At 45.5% G+C, this 21162-nt stretch overlaps 2 protein-coding genes across 5 annotated transcripts in view; one reads left to right on the top strand and one right to left on the bottom strand.

Annotated features, from left to right (window-relative positions):
* Positions 1-768: 768 nt before the first annotated feature.
* SIGLEC15 (sialic acid binding Ig like lectin 15) lies at positions 769-8719 on the top strand. Its single transcript, XM_058825768.1, has 5 exons — positions 769-820; positions 2702-3085; positions 5556-5915; positions 6860-6890; positions 8623-8719. The coding sequence occupies exons 1-5, from the start codon at positions 769-771 to the stop codon at positions 8717-8719; spliced, it is 924 nt and encodes a 307-aa protein (XP_058681751.1).
* A 2609-nt stretch (positions 8720-11328) lies between these two features.
* Positions 11329-21162, bottom strand: part of EPG5 (ectopic P-granules 5 autophagy tethering factor) — a 55314-nt gene continuing 45480 nt past the window's right edge. For all 4 annotated transcript variants that reach the window (XM_058865408.1, XM_058865410.1, XM_058865409.1 and 1 more), the window contains exons 38-44: positions 19964-20173; positions 19740-19884; positions 18482-18724; positions 17285-17504; positions 15558-15773; positions 14311-14425; positions 11329-13255 (exon numbers count right to left, since the gene is read on the bottom strand). In XM_058865408.1, the coding sequence (XP_058721391.1) occupies positions 13073-13255; positions 14311-14425; positions 15558-15773; positions 17285-17504; positions 18482-18724; positions 19740-19884; positions 19964-20173 (1332 nt within the window). In that variant the 3' untranslated portion in view covers positions 11329-13072. The remainder of the gene's footprint in view (positions 13256-14310; positions 14426-15557; positions 15774-17284; positions 17505-18481; positions 18725-19739; positions 19885-19963; positions 20174-21162) is intronic.

Here is a 21162-nt window from a genome sequence, read left to right as displayed (position 1 = left end):
GGAAAACATGATCAGCTCCCCACAGACCCCGAGCTCTGCAGATGGGCAAGCTGCACAGTAAATCTGCTACAGCTAAACCCAGAAGGAAAGCAGTAAGCGTTTGCACAAGGATCCTTGGAAAAAAGCTGGAATTGATCTGATTTCAAGGGATGGAGCAACTCACCACTCATCGGGGTCATGTAAGTGTGGGCAGAGCAGGGTGCCAGGGGACACCAGACCACTCATCCACCAGTGAACCTTGGCACAAGTGCCTTCAAATGAAGAGTCGTTTGGGTTTTTTGCCTATACGTAGGGATGACAACATCCAGTAAGTGCAAGGGGTAAAACACAGCTGGTTTGAAGGCTCCAGGTTCAGGAGAAGGAGCTGCCTTAAGCTAGGACAGTAAGAGTCTTGCTTGTCACAGACAGACTCAGGCAGACTGCAAGGATTTCCTCTAGGCTGGTGAGTGGGTAGCAAAAGCCATCCCCTCTTGCCCCATCACACACAGAGTGGATGTTTGCAGCTCCAGTCTGCAATTCCCTCCCTTTAGCTGGAAAATGGTTAATACTGTGGTTCCTTCTGGTGTAATTTTCATATGACTGACCACAGAACTATTAATACCTGAACCCAGAGCTGGTTCAGCTAAACAACTCATTCCCTCCAAGGAGAAGAAAACCACAACTTCTTCTACCCCTGGAAAAACCTTTTGTGACTGCAAGACCAGCAGCTCAGACGTAACGAGATGGTTCTGGTTTGCTGATGCCTCCCAGGGGAGAACATCAAGCAGCATGAGAGAGCTTGGCTTGGTTCTCCTCTGCCTCCTTCGCATCTCCAGGAAGGGTGAGTTCTTGCTGTCAGCCTCTGCCTGATCACTGCTTGTCCTCTCACTCCAGTCCAAGTGCCAGGGAACTGCCTGCTGCAACAAACTCTCCAAGAATTGCTTGAATCTCCATCACGTTGCTTAAAAGTATCCTGAAATTGCAAGTGCACGTGGCAACATTGGGAAAACTCAGGCTTAGCAATTGTTAGAGAGGTTGTAGGTTTTTGGGCTGTTTTTTTTTTTCATTTTTCTGTTTTCCTGACTTGAGCAGGAAGTTCATCTAACTTTTCCCCAGCTTTCTCAGGTGGATCAACATTTTCACCACTGCTCTGCTTCATATTCCTTAGGCGTTATTATGCAACAGGCACAATATTTTCCAGTTCCACTGTGAGCACTTAAGCTCACATTTAACTTCAAATATGTGCTTAAATTCCATTAATCCATATCCAAATCCATAGGATTTGCTTAGCTTCACTGCCAAAAAGCATTTGCCAGACCAAGGGTAGTGGCTGAGCTGGTCCCCAGCTCTTGCTGTTGTCTTCATGACCTTTCCCACTGACAACCAGCAGTAAAATGACCTGACCACTCCTTTTGGGAGTTACCTTCTGTAAGGTGTGCAGGCTGTTTGCTTCTCTCTTTCTTGTAAGAGCATCAGTTCCAGGAGCAAATGGAGGCTGGATATTAACAAAAAGGAGTATGAAAGACCTACCATGCTGAGGTTTTAGAGTTAAGGGTAAATTATACACAGAAAGTTGACAGCTCCCTCCACTCAAAACTAGGCAAACTGTGTTTCCATGGAAATGGGCGGAGATGCTAACATTAAAAGCACTTATTTTTAACATTATTTTTCATCTGGAAGGCAAGGGGGTGCTTACGTTCTTAGGGGAGAAAAAGAAAAGTGTTCTTTGCTTAAGACTGAGAACAAAAAAAAAAAAAAGAAAAGCTAATCAAAGGGGTGGCAGAGAGAAGCAAGGCATATTCAAAAGCACAAAATCTACAGTTCCCCTAAAGTAAAGGTTACAGTGACATGCTGCAAAATAACTAAAACAAGAGCAAATAATCTAGAAAGAAATAGCAATTACTGTTTCCAGTGCCAGATCCTCGTGCTCAAAGCCCATGAGCTTCGTGAAGCCCCAGCAGTGCTGCAGCATTGTTTATTAGATAACCTGGGCTGGAAAAGGTGCCCATACTGTTATTGTGTATGACAGGGCAGCACGACTCCAGATCTCAGTAATCAAAATACTGGCTTGGAGCTGACTCCGTGTAAATATCTGAACAGAGAACTGGCCCTGGGATGGCTTTTGTCCATTGTGTAACACACAATAGGTTAATACAAGCTGCACTGCCACAGAGATGTTTGTCAAGTGTTATGGGCCACAGATACAGGAACAAAAAACAAATCTTATCTTTGAGTCTACCGGAGTAATCTGACAGCTGAATGCCCATATGGTGCAGCCAGCAAGACCAGGGATGGGTGGAACTACTTGCAGGATGCTTTTACATTTTACAGGTATTCTCAGCTCCTGAGAGCTCCTGATCCAACAAAGTGAGTTTCATAAGACAGGAATGTAGGCACAGATGTCTTTGAAGCCCAATCTGCTGCTACAGCTGTTGATAGCAGCAGAACAGTGGGTAGATAGACATGTCTATGTATTAAACTGAAAGAGGGGAGATTTAGATTAGACATTAGGAAGAAATTCTTGGCTGTGGGGGTGGTGAGGCCCTGCCACAGGTGGCCCAAAGAAGTAGTGGCTGCCCCTGGATCCCTGGAAGTGTCCAAAGCCAGGTTGGATGGGGCTTGGAGGAACCCGGGATAGTGGAAAGGGGGGTGGAATGAAAATAATTTTAAGGCCCCTTCCAGACAACCATTCTGCAATTCCGTGATCCCTTCTTGCTTGTAGGTGTGCAGTGCAATGGCTGGTCTGTCCACGTCCCATCTGATGTTACTGGAGAGCTTGGGAAGATGGTTATCCTGCCCTGCACCTTCACACACCCCTACAAAACATTCGACCGGGCCCTCACGGCCATCTGGAGGATCAAGGAGCCTTACAATGGCACAGTCATCTTCAAGTGTGTGAGCCAGGGCAGCAGCGAGCTCTGCAAGACTGCCATCAGCCACAAGAACAAGTACAAACTGCTGGGCAACCCCCGGCACAAGGACCTGTCCATCAGGGTTGACAACCTGACCTGGAGCGACAGCGAGAGGTACTTCTGCCGGGTGGAGCTGGCCGGAGATATCCAGGACAAGTACGAGAGCAGGAATGGGATAAAGCTCCATGTGATTGGTAAGAGGGTGTGAGAGGCAAAGGAGGCAAAGCCACCCTCTAGGGAAGAGCCTAGGGGGTGTGAGAAATGACAAATGGTGGCAGAAGTTTGCCTGAGATGGTTTTCCAAGGGGTTGGGTTTTCTTTCTCCATGATAACAGGGAAAATTCGTTGTCCTCCTCAGTCTCCCAGCATGAGACAGTGAGCACCATGCAGGGAAGGGAACAGGAACAAAACTGGTAAGGAAATGGCAAGGCTCTGGCAGCTGGGGTGAGAGCCCACCAAAAGCTGTGCATCCCATTTTGTCCCTGCAGCTCAGGATCAGGGCAGGCAGCAGAGGCAAGCTGGGCTCAGCCAAGCTGGGGTTAAAGACATCTTTTCCATCAGAACCTGAACTGGACAGCCCAGGTACAGAGCACAAGTTCACAGGCATTAGCACAACAGGGCCTGGGTGGTAATGGGATTAGAAAGACAAGATACCTGGTACCCAGGCGCCATAAATCCAAAATCCTCTGGAGCATGAAGCACAAAGTTTTTCCTGGAAAACCGGCTCTGAGCAGCAAATGTCAAATGCTAATCCCACTTCCCAGGGCAAGCTCAGAGATCAGGAGGAGCCAGGAGATACAGGAGGCCTCAGAAGCAGACTCAGATCTTACCCAGGCCATGAGGTTGGATGATTTTGCTTTTGAGAGGGAAGCTCCTTATGCCAGCTGTGGGTGTCCAGATGGGACCTGAGGATGAGCTTGGCTGTTTCTTGAGAAGTTCTGCACAGTTGCACCAGCTCCTGAACACCCACACACAGCAGGGCAGGATGGCAGCCAGACCTGTCTCTCAGGGGCTGCCTGGATTTTAACACCAGAAGAATGACAACACACACAGATACATTCCCTGCTTGGGAATGGGCCCTGAGACTGTGATTGGGAGGGGTTAATCAATGCTTGAAAGGTTAATTTAGACACCAAAACACACAGACCCATGATGAACAGCCTCACATTCTTCTTGCATTACATGGACAAAGGGAAAGAGTTGTAGGAAGTTGCAAAGTCTATTTTTTTGTCCAGTCTGAAAAAATGAATTCCTGCTCTTCCTCTGTGAAGACACTCATTTTAGTGCCCTTCTTTTTTTCTTTTTCCCTAACACCTTTTTGAACCAGGTTCAAAACCAGGTAGCACCAGGGATGAGAGCTCCACCATCTCCCTGGGTAGCCCCTTCCAATGTCTAATCACCCTTTCTGTGAAGAAATTTATCCTATGTCCAACGTGACAGTGACCTGGTAACCCTGGGGCTGGGAAAAAAATAATCAAAAATAGGTTGTGGCAAGAAACAGATATTTTACCTATGACTGACCGTCCAAATCTGGCAAGTCTCAGGCATTGCGCAAAGGGCTCACACAAACAAGTCCATCCACGTGCTCTCTGGAGGTCAGAGATCAAGGGAACAGCCATAAAATGCTTGTGCAGAACACTGTGGGTGGCATGTCCTGGACCTTGTGGTGGTGCAGCCAAGTCCAAAAAGGTCACCAGCTGCACCTGTGCCTACAATGGTGGGTGGCACTTCTCTGCCTTCTGCCACTGAGGACGGGCACAACAGCTGAAGTTGACCAAAGTTCAGAAAAAAGTGTGAGCCATTACTGGGATAAAACAGCGTACACTTCCTTACATCCAGGCTTTGCTGGGTGAATCCTTTTCCAACATAGGCTGGGATGGGAAATCCAGGAGAAGAAAGTGCTGAGAAAAACAAGGAAGAAAAGGGCTGATCCCAACATCCACAGAGTCATTAGCTTCTGTTGAAGAAAATCTTTAAAGCTCATCTTGTCCAACCCTCCCAACACCTTTCACTAGATGAGGTTGTTCCAAGCGCTGTCCAGCTTTGCCTTGGACACTGCCAGGGACCCAGGGACAGCCACAGCTGCTCTGGGAAACCTTCCTTTCAAAAAAAATTCCTCCTTATATCAAATCTAAATCCCTACTCTTTTAGTTTTGAAACATCAACCCTTGTCCTGTCACAAGTCCTGCTAAAAAAATTATCCCCATTTTGCTTGAAGCCCCTTTAGGCCCTGCCAGGGGCTCTCAGCTCTCCCTGGAGCCTTCTCTTGTGCAGGGGAGCAGCCCCAGCTCTCCCAGGCTGGCTCCAGAGCAGAGGGGCTCCAGCCCTGGCAGCAGCTGCGTGGCCTCCTCTGGGCTGGCTCCAGCAGCTCCACGTCCTTGTGCTGTTGTTGCCCAGGGCTGGGGCAGCTCTGCAGGTGGGGTCTCACCTGAGCACAGGGGCACAGGGGCAGAATCCCCCCTCCCCTGCTGCCCACGCTGGGGGATCAGCCCAGGGCAGGGGGCTCAGGGCTGGGGCAGGTCCAGCTCTCACCCACCAATATCCAACTTTACCTCGATATAACAATGCCGAGAGTCCACCAAGACCAAAACTTCATTCCAGGTGTTTCACACCAGAGCTTCCTTTGCAGCCTGACCCACTTTCCCTCCTGTTGTGATCCCCACAGCTGCCCCCAGGATCATTAACATCACGGTCAGCTCCAGCAGGGACCACACCTTCCAGGCCCGCTGCACGGCCGAGGGGGAACCAGCTCCTGCCCTGACCTGGAGCGGGCCCCTCTACAGCAACCTGAGCTCCAGCAGCAGCTCCAGCCACCGCGTCACCAAGGAGCTGCGGTCCCTGACCCACGATGGGAAATACACCTGCACTGCTGTCAACAGCCACGGCCGCGCAGAGGGGGCCGTCTACTTCTACAAATTCAGAGCCCCCGACAGCTCCTCCTTCATGATCCTGATCTTTGTGCCGCTGGGAATCAAGGTGGTGATTCTGCTGCTGATAGTGAGCTTCACCGTGTTCTCCAGAGAAGGTCAGTGTGCTGACTTCCCTCCATCCGACTGCAAACCAGGGACGGATGCGCAGACAAGTCAGCCAGGAGGGGACTGGGTTTGTTTGGGGGGAGGGAGTGTTAATGATTTTATGATTTTCTGCCCTAGGAGAGTGACAATTCTAGCAGGAAACCTAAGAGCCAAAAGCTCTTGGCTGGCTGGTCACAGGGGCCTTTGGAAATTCAGAGGGAACAGGAGTTTTCCTGTTGCCAAGAGGAAATGTTAATAAACCAACAGAGGAGAAATTAGTGAAGAATTCACTGACTACATAACCAGATTTATTTTTTTTCCCTTGAAGCTGGCTAATTACTGTCTCTTCCCCTGTAGCCCACAGCCAGGATTTACCCTTGCTGCATCCCACACAAGTTTAATCTCCTGGGATGGGCATCCTCATTTTACAGACCACCCCTGCCAGTCCCCCGGGGCCTCACTACCCAGTGCTTCCCCAGCACTTGTGAAATCCCACCTTCCAGCCATGCCAAGGCTGTGGGATCAGGGAATGCCCAGTTTACAGGAGATGAGAACCAGCCCATGGACTGAGGGATACAACCTCCCAAGGAGCCAGGACGCTGCCTGTCCCCAGCCCTCCAGTGCTTCTGAGTGGTGGCATGGGCAGGAGGGGACTGAGAAGAGTGAGATGTCACATCACTGTGACTCGTCTGTAGGGACAGTCTGATGTCACACTCATGGAAGCCGCCACTTGTCTTGAAGAGTAAAGTTCAAGAAACCAAAAATGCTTTGCTCCTTATATTCCAGTGCCCAATTCCCATGGAGAGAGCCACATGCCTGCCATGAGGGCTTCTTCCCATTCACTGGAGTGTCACAACCACCCTCCAGAGCAGCTTCCCAGCAGCTCAGGTCACTCTTGGCTCCCCAGCCCACTCTGACCTCACTGCTAACCAACATCACCATTTCCATTTCACAGGTTCCCCCTCTGTTCCACCCAGCCTGGCCAGGTAAGGATGTCTTGCCTTCTACTTGTGTTATCCTGCAGGAGAGTGAGGATGGCCAAGGTGAGAAATGTGCGTGTCCTTGGTCTTGGTAACAATTTTCTGGCCTCAGAGCAGACTGCTGGGGCAAGGAGAGGGTTGAGCTGGGGGCCAGGCGAGCAAGTGTGAGGGAACAAGGACTGGACACTGCTGAGAGGAGGTTCTGTCTTGGCACAGCTGAGAGCTGGACCCCAGTGGAGTGAGGACAAGGGAGTGGGCAGCAGTTGGGAGAGACCACAGCAAAAGGCTGCTGTACCAGCAAAGGGCTGACAGGAGTTTAGGTGTGCCATAAACCCAGAGCATGGATGGAAGGCTGCAGACAGGCTAGGAGAGCTGGGGCTGCTCCCCTGCACAAGAGAAGGCTCCAGGGAGAGCTGAGAGCCCCTGGCAGGGCCTAAAGGGGCTCCAGGAGAGCTGCCCAGGGACTGGGGACAAGGCCTGCAGGGACAGCAGCCAGGCAATGGCTTCCCAGTGCCAGAGGGCAGGCCCAGCTGGGATATTGGGAAGGAATTGCTGGCTGGGAGGGTGGGCAGGCCCTGGCACAGGGTGCCCAGAGCAGCTGGGGCTGGCCCTGGATCCCTGCAGTGTCCAAGGCCAGGCTGGACAGGGCTTGGAGCAGCCTGGGACACTGGAAGGTGTCCCTGCCCATGGCAGGGGATGGGACTGGAGCTTTCAAGTTCCTCCCAACCCAAACCATTCCAGGGTTCTGTGATGCCACATTAAATGAACAATGGATCATCCAGCCAAGGGAAAAGTCAGGGATGGGGTCTGTGGTGACACTGTGAAACAGAAATCTTCCCCTCCCTCTGCACCCCAGTCTGTAATGGAGCAGAAAAAGCTGCCACACCAAAGCTGATGAGATCAGCCAAGTGTGCAGGGAAGGTATGGAGACAGCAAACAGCCCAGCTCAGGTGTGACAGGGCCTGATTCTTGGGCTGGCATCCACACCATGGTCCCATAAACCCCTGGCATTTCCCATTACCCAGCGCAACATTGATCTTGGGCACTCCTGACAGCTGGGTTCCAAACTTCTGGGATGGAAAAAAATAAACAAAAAAACCCAAAAAAATCCCACCAAAACCAACCCTTGATCTAATGGTAAGGAAGACTTATCTGAGGTCAAGGATAATTACATCTGTATGGTGCTGCTCCATTTCAATCTGAGCTATTTCTCTGTGGTATCTCCTTCCTGAGTTACCCCACGTCTCCTTCCCTGGCCTTTCCCCAAGAACAATGGCCATTCCAGGAGGACAGCCAAAGAAACAAGGAATTTAATCCTACAGTCAAACCTGTAGTTACTTGTAAAAAGCACAAAAAAGCACAGTTTTGCTGATTTATCAGGGCCTGAACCACATTGCACCCTGGGTTATATTTGCATAGACACCTACACAGATAAGAAGGCTTAAAGCAAATGCTTATATAAGAAGGAGAGGTTTGTCACAACCTCACGAGGTTCTGGGCAGGACAGTAGCACAGTGGATGCTAAAGGTGCAGGAGATTGCTCTGCACGCTTTGAGATGTAAAAGTTTCAAGGTGTAAAACAGTAGTTGCAGCTTAGACCCTTAGAAACCACCATGAAGCAGAAGAGGATCTGTCTCAGAGCGCCACAGACGCTTCCTCTGACATCCACTGGAGCCACTGGCAAAGCCCAGAGCATCCTGAAACACGTCCTCACCTCTCCCACGTCTCCTCCTGCCAGGCCACAGCTGCCAGAGTGCACCTACGAGAACTTTGACCGCAGACACGGCGGCAGCCAGACCCTGCCCACGGGAGGGGCAGCGCCGCGGCGCAGCTGAGGGGCCGGGCAGGACCCATCCCCAGGGATGTCCTTCCCCAGGGAGCACAGCACTGGCCCTGGCTGAGCCACAGCAGGTCAGACAGCCTCGGGGAGGATGGAACAGCATCATCTCTAAAGTCCCTTCCACAATGCCATGAGTTCCAGCTCTGCTTCTCCTCACAAGTGAGAGCAGCCTGCTTGGGGAAAAGAGAAGAAAGAGTCATGGAGCTGGAAGAGCAAAACATGGTCAGTTTTAACCTGTTAGGTGTTTTTAGCTCATATCAGATATTCAGCAATAGTATAAAATTACCTCACAGCTTTCTACTTTGGCAATTTTCAAACATCACTCCGAAAAGCCATTTTCACCACTTCACTTCTCCAACCACATCCAAGTGGGCTACTGACATGATAGAAATCCTAGCTGTAGCAAAACACTACTGGAATTTCTGATGGGGTTTGATCCTTTTTAAAAAATTATTACTATTATTCCTAAATGCTCAGACGAGTTTATTTTAGAGCTTAAAGGAACTCTTAACTTTAATGAGGCACCCAAGCAAAAAAGGAAGATGTTTTCCAAAAACTGGTAGAGCTGAAAGCAGGATATGAGAAGTCTAAACTAGTCTGTGTTCCAACTCAGCTTCTAGTGCTCAGAAACTCAAGAGCTTTGGGAAAAATGTGGTGTGAAAATGTTCCAATACACCAAATTGTTGGGGTTTTTTTCTAAAGCTAAAGAAATTATTTCTAAACCATTTCCATCCCTGTGTTACACGGATGAGTTTTTTTAAGGTCTGACTACTCATTTCTTGAATCCCTCTCTTCTGAAACGAAGTCACTACTACAGAATCACAAAGGTCAGAAAGGCCAACCACAGGGAAATCTCTAACCCAGCTGTAAACACTCTCCAAGATCAGGTAAATAGGTCCAGCTTATGGTATAGGGCCATGTGGGTCAACCTGAAGTCCTGGAGGCAGGCAGAGGCCCCAGATAGGGCTGGAGACAGCAACAGGTTGGATTTGATGAGGAGGAAGAGAAAGAATTAAGAAAGAGCATGTGGCTTGAACTTACTTTCATGTTTACACTGCTGGATTTGATGCTCTGTTCAACCATCCCAGTATTGCAGTCAGAGGCACAGAAAATATTTCCTTATCTGTGCTGACAGGCTCAGACACTCAAGAGAACACCGAGTTCAACTTAAAACCATGGAGAAAGCTTCTAGAACTAAGTGAAGAAACTGAGAATGTGAGTGTGGGAGTTAGATAGAATCATATAAAGTCACTGGGTGAGAAAGTTAATTAGGATTTAGGGTTTAAGTTATATTAGTGAATAAGAGACAACATGGAGGATTTAAGGTGTTGTCCCTTTCTCCTTCTTCTTCTTCTTCTAGGGTTTTTGGGTAGTAATAGGTGATTGGATAGAAGAATCCATATTGCAGGACACAGATGTTTGGTTATTGGGTTGCTAATGAAAATAAGTTACTTGGCATTTCATTATTGGATGGGTTGACACTTAAAATACCTTGAAGAGATTCTTTGTCCCTCCATTTTGCACCTTGTTACCCTACTGTACATAGCTCCTGTAAATATGTGATACAGATAAGGAAAAATAAACAACTGAGCCCAAACATGGAAACAGTTTCTCTCTCATCAATCTCAGTCCTGAAGAAAAGAACTGAGCTACCAGTGTCACCCCAACACAGCAGCTCCCAAACTGTTCCCCAAACAATCCTGCTCCTGGCAACAGCTTCTGAAATACCATCGAGCTCGACCCCAGGCTGGGAATCATTACTTTAAAGTTCACCTCTTCATAATATCTACACTGGGAAAACAAACCAGAATTTTAAATGACTTGGCCAGAATGATAAGGGGGGGAAAAAAAATGCAAGGATATACTTGAACATGATCTTTTAAATCCCTTTTTAAAATCCCAGCAGTGACAAAGCCAGATTTAATAAAAATAAGAAGAGATGCAAAAAAAAAAAAGGGAAATTACAGCAGACAGTGTAGTCACAGACTGTAAGCTCAATGTCACAGGTGTCACAGAGGAAAGAGATCTCAGATATACCAGCTGGACAAACTGAATTTGATTTCTGAGCCCTTATGATTTACAGACATAGAGTAATGAGAGTTCACTTCTACCTGTGCATGGAATTTAGGCTTGGCTTTCTGAATTTTTCTCTCAAAAATTACTTCTTTAACTCAAGTAGTTTGGGTCCAAATAGAAGCATCAGACATCACATCCCAAAACCAACTCGTTCCCCCTGGTCCTCATGGGAGACTCAAACACCCACTCAAACCAGTATAAACTGGAGGGGTAAAACACAGCACTGCACCAGGACACTTCTGGTATTGAACTCACCTGGGAGATGCAGGGACTGACAAAGTCCTTCCAGTAAAACTGTAAGGTTTAGACTAGAAACTAGAAAAAAACTCAATCTCTTGGGCACCACTTGGAAAATGAGACCCCAGGCTCTGGAGTTCCTATGTGCACAGAGAACTGCAATACAGGTTCAGACTACAGACTGAAGCCAGAAGACTGGTCTGTAGGTGACACATACAGCAATTATGTGTTATCTGATGTGGATCCTTCTACCAAGTTGAAAATATCACAGTGTCAGTCACCAACTGCTTGATTTTCTGTTTTTATTTTGCATGGTCTTTGCAGACAGAACATGTTATAAATACAACATTTGTAAAAACTCAACAGCTGAAACAATTCCTCATTTTGAAAGTGCATATCAAACACGTATTTCTGACTTCTTCACATTTATATGCAACTGATCAATAACATTGAGCCTAGTAAACCCAGTGCTTTTAAGTCTTTGGGGGGAAAAGCAGCAGAATGTATTCCTCCAGACATGAATTTTCAAAAAGTCTGTTAAAAACCATGCTGCATTGGTATCTGGTTACTATACAGAGGGATGTACATATATATATTTATTTATAGGCTCGCAGATAGAGCAAAGAACTCTAAGACCACATTAAAATGATGGTGATCTAATGACCCAGCTGGCATAATTAGCAGAATCTGCCAAGAAGGAAAAGGTGATCTGTCCTCTAGCACCAGAACCATGGTTTAAGAGCAACAGCTCAAAGCATCATTGACCAGACAGTAGGTAGCACATTTCTATCCCCTATTGACCAGAACTCATGTTTTAACGTGCAACCATGTCAAAAACACAAAGGCACAATTAATGGAGGAAGGGAAAAAGTGGTCAGTTCCTTCATAGAGCCGTAGGGACTGGGACTGCAGGACCTTGGGCCAGCTCAAACAGATCAGTGATTAAAGGGACATCAAACACGCACCAGGAAAAATTCGCCTTCTGCTTTTCCTAGACAAAAGTGCATCCGATGATCAGACAAGGCAACAAAAGCAGTGATCATTCAGCTGAAACAACAGATTTACAGGCTCATGGTTCATGCTTTGGCAACAGAATTTTAACAAGTGATCACCAAATTTAATACAACAAAAATACCTCTTCACAGTGTCATCTAAAATCCTGTCATGTCATGTCCAGCCAGGCAGAAGAAAATAAGCTTAAGTGGTGGTTATTAAACCCCTCCTAAACAACCAGACATAGGAATTAAGGAATCCTATTTGACATGATCATGACTGACTGTTCTCCTCTCAGACACTGGAGATCCAGAAAATATGTCTCTGGATTTAAATCCCCTTGAATGTGGCTAGAAGTTACTTCCATTTAATCAAGAAATATAGATGCAGACACACTAATATTTTGAAAACAGGAAAAAACAATGTTCTTAGTTCCCATTTTTGTTGGTATTTACAGAAGTGGGTAAAGATTGTAGGCATGCCTCTAAACTACATATTTCTGTGGAATAGCAAAAAAGTCAAGATTTAAAATACCATCCTTTCAAATACAGGGATTTCACAAAAATTGCTAGACACACACTCATCAGGTAAGACTCAAAGGTATCCCAGTTAAGAAAGTCAAACCTCTTTTACACACTCCTCCACTCACTTTTGAACTGGCCTAATTGATGACACACCGGAAAATAAAAAAAGGCACAAAGCAAAAACTTCAGACAGTACAGAATGAGCTGTGCTGACTAGTGATTTGTACATCTATCCCCAGGCACCCTTCACTCCAAAGGGCACCACACACAGAAAATATTCAAGTGCTTTCAGTCAAAAAAAACAAAACTAAACACCCCAAAACGCAAACCATTAAGCAATTCCACAGGCATAAAAATCAAAAGGAAAGCAAGAAAACCTTGAAGTGGAGAAAACTTGACAGTGTGCAGTTCTAAATCACAGGTCTGACTTAATTAAAGTGGAACTCTGAAGGTAAAAATCATTTGTGCAATAAGGACACTATTTGTAAACCAGAGCCACTGCCGGCCCCCGCATGCCGCTACCGAATGCTGTCCAAAAAATGCACTTCTGGGTACAGCGTGTTCACCAGGAGGGACAGGAGGTTATTGCCATCCTGAAGGCAGTGCTCAGGGTGCTTGATGAACAGAGAGGCCTGGGAGAGCTGCTCTTGGTAATCCATGTATTGTTTGTTGGATGACATGGCTTCAAGAGCACTCAGTGCCTACAGGGAAAAGGGAAAATTCTGTTAGTTTTGTGTATTTTGGTCTGTAACACACCACCATCTGTACAATCCCTCTAAAGAACCCTCAGCTACTACAGAACCCAGAGTACTCAGAACAAAACAGTTGCAAATTACAATCCCATAACAGTGTTTCAAGTCAACTTGTATTTTTCAAGTTGTTCTCTTCCTGAGATCAACACAAAAACTGTCCTATTAATGCTTCCTAGGATTCTGGAACCCAAATATTGTCATATATCTACTTCATGAACTCAAGACATGGTTTCACAGAAATTATGTCAAACTACAAGCTGCAGCACATTTAAATCTTCACTTTAGGTTGTTCTTATGTATAGATTGACTTTCACAAAAGTATTGTATTGCTCCCATTAACAGTATTAAAGTTATATATAAGTTAAAAATTGTATATAGAGAACTCTATGTCAGCAGGACTAGCAAGGGCAACTGTAGAAAATATTTCTGAACAAGTTTTGTTCTTTTATTAAAGAAACAAGCTGTACCAAGCTGCTTTGCTTTGGTTTCTAACCAGCTCCTCCTTTCTCTTCTCAAGCGCTTACTGAAAGAACACAACGGTCAGTGCACATGCTAAAGGGGGAATGTTTATTTGTCACAGGGCTTTTAAGCCCTGACCTCACATAAACAAATGTCACTGTGAATGTAGCTCTGTTTTATCACTGAAAAGCAGTGCAAATCACAGCAGCACTGTTTTTTCCTGTCTGTTTTAAATTCCTTCTACCTGCTATGCTCCAAACTTTCTGAAGTCGGGCTTTACAGACATAAATTTATCTGCCTCTTTTAAATGTGTAAGATTCAAAAATAGTGTCTTCATATTAATGCAGAACACCATATAAAGTTTTACCCAGGAACACTTTAGGACAGAGTCAAACACACAATCCTGCTGCCAAAGTTTAGCAACAAGGTGAGAGCAGGATTTACCTTGAAGAAATTCTTGCAGTGACTCTTACAAAGTTCACCCCAAAAGCTGAAGAAGCATACAGAGAGGGCATGTCAAGCAGCCAGAGATGAGCACAACTCACCTGCTGGGCCTTCTGAGACAGCCTGGGCTCGGAGCCGGCCTTGAGGCGCACCTGGCTCTCTGCAGGGATCTGCACCAGGAGGAAGGCGGACAAACTGCGGGCAACCACCCGGAACCTGCGTGGGGAGAGCACAGAGGGACAGGGTGACACCACACCTACAAGTGTCACCAGCAGATAAATTGTAAGATCTGTCCAAGTATCTTTTGCATGAGGAACAAAGTAGAGGCTTTAGACCCTAAAGACATATTCCAATGCATTAGAAACTACTTCAGTATCACAGAATCCCAACATTTGGATATGGGTTGGAAAGGACCTTAAAAGCTCATCTTGTTCTACCCCCTGCCATGGGCAGGGACACCTTCCACATGACCAGGCTGCTCCAAGCCCCATCCAACCTGGCCTTGGACATTTCCAGGGGTGGGAGGGGATCCCAGATTCTCTGGTTATATGTACAATAGGACACAACACATACTAGAAGATAATACTTTTATAGGAAATATTGCATCTGTTTCAAACCTAGCTGAAATACTCCTCAGCTCATATCTGAAATTCTCCTCAGGTGACAGAATGTAAAACATTCCTATCATCCAAATCAAGGAGTTAGTTGAATGACACCAAGAATTCACAGCAATTTGAACAGCACTGCATCCCAGAAGGTCTTTATAAACACAAAGTTATGTTTAGGTGCAGGGTTAAATTGTTGTTCCACAAACATTCATGAGGTTCTTTCCTCAGCATTTTTTCCAGAGTGAACTCGATTTTGACACCTAACAATCAAACTTGGTGTCTCTGTTTAGAAGGTAGAGTGAATCACAAGCAAGCACATGCTTTGTGCATCTCTTAACATTTCCAATACTTCAAGGTTAGGACAGAAATCCCAATGTGTCTGTTTTTATATAAAATCTTGGGACGTCAACTGAAATAGTTTTCTACAGACCAGGTGGAAGTACCTTGCTCTAACAAATGGTGTGCCTACAAACTTTGCCTGAGGTGGACACTAAGTCAGATTCAGAACTGCATTTTTCACCACAACCTTTGCAGAGGTTCACACTTGTTTCTTAACCTGATTAACACGCTCACTGTGCTATTTGTGTGACAGGCCCAATGAACGTTATAGATCTGGGGACAATGTGGACTCTCATCATCTTTTAACACTGCACTGGACCCAGACTGGGCACTCTAGACCCAGGCTGCAGTTTCTTTAAAAAGACTCACACCAATTAATTCACCACAGCTTCAGCCCTCACCTGGGTGACAAAGGAGACCTCCTGCCTAAGCCAATAGCACCAAGTATTCCAGAAGTGAGTCTCTCTTCAGCCAGCTGGCTCTGCCGGCCCTGGATGGACAGCAGGGTCCGGATGACAGATTCAATCAGAACAGGGTCATCTTGCTCCAGCTGCACCAAGGATAACTGCATGGCTTTATGCCACCAGAGAAACAGCTTTGCCTCCTCCTTTGCTGAGCTTTAGGTAAAATTTAAAGAAAAGCATAAGAGAAAATAAAAATTAAAGAGTCATATGCATAGGTTAAGAAGTTTATTTCCCTCCCCACCAGGTCCATGAAGAATTCACCTTGTTAATTAATAACAGCTAATTTTATCACATGAGGATAGCATAACTATACTACCCCACCAGTTATTATATTGCCATGATCCTACTGTTAGGGATTTGATCCACCAGCTAGCAGGTTTTATGGGCCTGTAACAGGACAAAGAACAGTGCTTCCTTTTAAGCTTTACAACTGGAAATAAATGATACTGCAGTCATAAGTGGATTAAAACTTGCTTAAGACTTGGCACAAAAGGAAAGAAGCTGTATCTCTACTCGTTTGCTCTTTTCTTTACTTACCAATATAACACTTTAGGAAGCACTGGATGTTGTTACCACAACAATTTAGATATTTAATATGATCCTTGAGAAAAGGAAACATTGAAGCTTTTTGTTGAGTACAGCCCAAAGTGAAGTTCCCCCTATGCTATTTTTAATCTTTCCTCAAACAGTTGGCAGTTTAAGTTAACAAGCTCAGATTTTCCACATAAAGCACCAGCACGAGTTTCCTGTATCAGATTATCTTCCCATTACTCCTCCCAGTAATTTCCCATCGCAGGCAATCTCAGATCTGATGTTTAAAGCAAGGTTTAATCTGCATTATATGGTGGCTTTGCTGTCTTCTTCATACCTTGGCAATGAGATTACTGCAGTACCTACCACAGTGAAAGTATTTTTTTCAATTTCAAGAAACAGTGAGAATATAGATTTTTCCAAATTGTTCTTTTACAGGAAATATGAACATTAGCAACATTAACATGGAAAAATAAAAATCAGGTTTGCCAAATCCCAGCAATTCCAGCAGCAACTCTAACTACACTCGTTACATAGATTAAACATTTTTATTTTGACCCCAAAACTATGCATCCTTTCCCCTCAGAACCCAGTTATCTAATATGTTCTACAGCAATACAGTTTGCTAACCCTAGGCATCCCATCAGATCCACTGGCTCCAGGTTTGGTTCAGAGATGCTGCATTGTCCCCATCCAGCAGCTTTCAACACCAGGTCTCTCACAGTGCCAGCCTGAACATTCAGCACACAACTCATCCCACCTTGTGGACACGCTGGGAAGTGGAACCCAGAATGATTCAAGGTTTGCTTTGAGTCGTTTTAACAGAGCACAAATCCAGGCTGCCATTGAAACCAAGCTTGTCTGACTGAAAAATGACTGAAACTCACTAATTTTCTAGCAGATTAAATTCCTTCCTCCATCTAACCACCACAACTACTTTCTGGTGGTAGTGCCACTACAGACCCTGTATTAGTAGATACAGAAGGACAGACCATTTCATTCAGCACTCTGTTGAAATTAACTTGATTAACCAGGGCTACCTAATTATACCAGCTATACAACTCTAAATAAACTTTATCTAAATAATAATAATCCAAAAGTCCAGGCACATTCAGAAGTTTCAAGTTCCATACCTGGGGTACACTTGCTCCAGCCATTTGCTGATGGTCAGCAGGATTTTCATTTCATTGGTAAGGGTTTGGTCAGTGTTCAGGCATTGCAGCAGGTAGACATAGAGGGTCAAGTAACTTCCTAAAGACAGGCACTCTTGCAAGAATTCTTCCATGGTTAGCTCAGGAACTTGGAGGGAAGCAAGTATAGGGCCCCAGCCTAACTCCCGGTGGTGAGGGGAATCTTTGAAGAAAGCAGAAGGAAAGAACAAAAAGCATGTGAGAAAGCAGCACTTGGTAAAACATAAGAACCAGGACTACTAGTTAAGAGAATCTCAACTGGTTTACACTGTTCCTCAGGTAATCAGCACGTCATGCAACTCTGATGGAGAGAACAGAAGAATTTCACTATCATAGGGCACCTCCTTGAGGTCAAGGTGAGATATTTTCCCAGTCAGGACTAAAATTTCAGCATTTTAGCAATGGAATTATAAGTATTTCCCCCAGGTGTACTAAAATCTTCCAAACAGTGAAAGAAATAAAAATGTAGTTCCACAAGAATTATGTAAACAGAAAAACGAAGAGAAGAAAAAAGAAAAAAAATCATGCACACTGCACTACCAGAGTTTTACCAAACCAGAATATTTTTTTCTTTAATCAGCCTACAGAACACTAGAGAAAGGGGAAAATGTCTTCCATTTTCTTGGGGTTATTTTTTTAAAGAAGTTCTCCACCTTAGCTGGAAAAATGGCAACAGTACACAGAGCAAATCGGTTTTCACAGTGATGGGTATGGATATTAAGAAAACACACAAGTAGAGCATTTATAATACCCAAACCACAATACCAGAATCCCAGAATGGTTTGGGTTGGAAGGGACATAAAAGACCATCTTATATTATCCCCTGCCATGGGCAGGGACACTTTCCACTACCCCAGGTTGCTTTAAGCCCCATCCAACCTGGCCTTGGGCACTTCCAGGGATGGAGAAGCCACAGCTTCTCTGGGAAACCTGTGGCAGGGCCTCATCACCCTGAAAGGGAAGAATTTCTCTCTCATCTACCCGTGTGACAGTGTGAAGCCATTTCCCCATGGCAGAGAGGCTGGAACAAGGTGATCTTTAATGACCCTTCCAACCCAAAGCAGTCGATAATTCCAGACAATTTGTGCTCAGCAGCATCCCAGACTGAGCAGAGGCTGTGAGACAGAGACAGGCTCCTACCATCGCTGAAGTAGGAAGTGATGCAGGCCTCGGTGGTCTCGGCCATGTGGCGCACGGAGGCCAGGCTGTGGCATGCAGCTGTGAGGAGGGGCATGGCCAGCAGCCCCTGCACCCTGCTGTCGATCCACCTGCGCAGGCTGCCCCGCAGAGACTCGGCCGTGGTGATGCTGGAGTTGTTGAGCATCATCAGCGTCTCCGTGAACAGGCTGCTGAGGGCCAGGTGACGCGTCTGCAGATCCATGTCTGCAAGTCAGAAACCACAGAACCCTTTCAGTGAAGAGACACTGGAACTCAGATTCAGCTTCACCAGCAGACTTTCTGTGGACACTGGGAAAAGCCTCTTCCTTGTTACACACCCATGGGCAGGAAGAGACACGATCCCTCACAACCATTTCTGTGGAGTACAGCGAGACACCCATTTTACCTGCACTCATAGTTTGACAGAGGAACCTCAAGACGGTACTAGTAATAAAAATGAGGTCTAGGTGATCTCACCACACAATCCTGGGTGTCTGGACACATTATACCACTATGGTACACCACCATACCTCTTCTACTTCAAGACATTTTCCCGGTTTCACAATTTAAAACCATTTCTGAGTCACAGAATCATAGAATATTAAGAGTTGGAAGGGACCTTAAATATCACCTAGGTTCCAACCCTCCTGCCGTAGGCAGGGACCTTCCACTAGATCAGGCTTCTCAAGGCCTCACCCAAAGTGGCCTGGAGCACTACCAGGGTTGAGGCATCCCCAGCTTGCCTGGACAACCTGTGCCAGTGTCTCACCACCCTCATAGCAAGAATTTCTTCTAAATACCTAACATAATCTTCCCCACTTCTAATTTGTACCCATTACTCTTAATTCGTCAGAACCAGGAGAATGGATTTGTGCCCGTTCTTCCCTTTAAAAAAGAGGTAAATGACAAGTAAAATAAAAATTAGAAAAAACCCGAAATCACCAGATGACAAAGAAATGAATTGCTTAAGCTCCTGTGAATCAGCCAGTTTGACTCACAAACATAACCCGTTTTTAATGTTGGTTCTGTCACTCTTGACAGCTCTGTAGGGCAAGATTCGTATTTTTGCTTTGTGCTAATATACCACTTACACATCACCAAAGCATCATGCCCTGCTGCCCATAAGGGAGACATGACAATAATGCAAATAATTAAATCATCACAGATGTTCCTCAATCCACTCAGCGGAATAAAGGATTTTGACAGCTTTAGAGTAATTTGCCATTTCCTCAACACAAACCTGGGGGATTAAAGATGACTACATCATCTAGCAACTTGGCCATTTCTTGCTCCAAAACTGCAAGGGTTATCTTTCCACTTTGTTCTAAGGTGCTGAGGAACTGAACCACCTGGCGAATATATGCTCGGCACTTCAGTGTTGCATCCTGTCAAACAAAATTAAAATCTATTAGGGGAAAAAAAAAAGTAAAATCATGGAGATGCCCCAAAACTAGTTCAACTCACAAGGTGGATGTGACTATCAGAAGATGCCCCAAAGCCTGCTGAGATCTTCAGGAGCTTCACGATCAGTTCAGCTCCAGCATCCTTAGCAAGGATAACAGAGGGAGGGTAGTGACTGTTGCAGTAGCTGATGATGCTTTCATAAGATGAAATGCCCACAAGCTGCCAAGGAAGGGAGCTGGTCTGTCCAAGAAGATTTATGAGTGGAGATTCCTGAAGATTTAAAGATATCAGTTTAAGCTACACCTTCTTTGCAGTTTTCAATTCATACGCACAGTACTCAATATTGTAAGGAAGATCTGGCTTCAGAATTTGAAGGAGATGGAGCTGAAAACCTACAGAAATAGATGACCTTAGGGAGTCTGTCTGAAAAGCAATTCCTTATTCAAGCACTAAGCTAACACACGTATTTCATCTCCTGCATTTGCAGAACTGTATTCAGACTGTTGCAGCAGCTCTAATCAAGTACAAAACTCTGTGAAAAATGATAAAATATGCCATGTAAACATGTAAAGACAGCTAGAAGGATATGGAAACCCTTCAAGGTAAAGTCACCTCAGTACAGGTTTAAAAGAGGCATTAAAATATTATTTTTAAATTATAAATTATTTTTAAAAATACATTAATGTAACTGTGAGAAACTGTGTCCCTCAATTTTTCATTTAGTGAGTCATCCACCAACGTGGGGAACTCCTCATGTGCTTATTCTCGTAAGTACCACCCTGAACAGCCCCACAGCTCACACAGGGAGTGCAAGTCAGCAGATGTAAAAGTCTCTCTGTCTATGAGCAGCTCCTACCTATTCTTAAACATCTGCAGTAAAAAAATAGTCCCCTGGGCACAGAGAAACACCAAATGGCATGGAGCTGTGTCAAAAGTTTTGACTGGAGATCAGGGCAAGGCTCTTCCTCCAGAGGATGCTGACACTGCCCAGGCTCCCCAGGGAATTAGCACAGCCCTGAGGCTGCCAGAGCTCCAGGAGCATTTGGACACTGTTCCAGGGATGCCCAGGGTGGGATTATTGGGGTGTCTGTGCAGGGCCAGGAGCTGGACTCAATGATTAATTCCAACTCAGGATATTCTATACCCTATTCTTTGTTTCTGCAGGTTCTACAATGAATAAATACTGGAATTGTGGTGACAATCCAGAACTAACCCAAATTACACTACTTCTACAGGAATGTGACACTTTACTCCTCAGG

The sequence above is a fragment of the Poecile atricapillus genome, chromosome Z (genome assembly GCF_030490865.1).
Source record: "Poecile atricapillus isolate bPoeAtr1 chromosome Z, bPoeAtr1.hap1, whole genome shotgun sequence".
NCBI classification, from domain to species: domain Eukaryota; kingdom Metazoa; phylum Chordata; class Aves; order Passeriformes; family Paridae; genus Poecile; species Poecile atricapillus.
Note: the sequence above shows the minus strand (reverse complement) of the source record. Positions and strands in the feature narration are given on the sequence as shown.

What these genes read in the sequence shown, in the direction of transcription:
- SIGLEC15 (XM_058825768.1), top strand. Translation starts at nt 769, where the DNA reads ATGAGAGAGCTTGGCTTGGTTCTCCTCTGCCTCCTTCGCATCTCCAGG. An exon ending in CCTTCGCATCTCCAGGAAGG is followed by an intron (nt 821 to 2,701) that starts GTGAGTTCTTGC and finishes TCTTGCTTGTAG; the next exon opens with GTGTGCAGTGCAATGGCTGG. An exon ending in CACCGTGTTCTCCAGAGAAG is followed by an intron (nt 5,916 to 6,859) that starts GTCAGTGTGCTG and finishes TCCATTTCACAG; the next exon opens with GTTCCCCCTCTGTTCCACCC.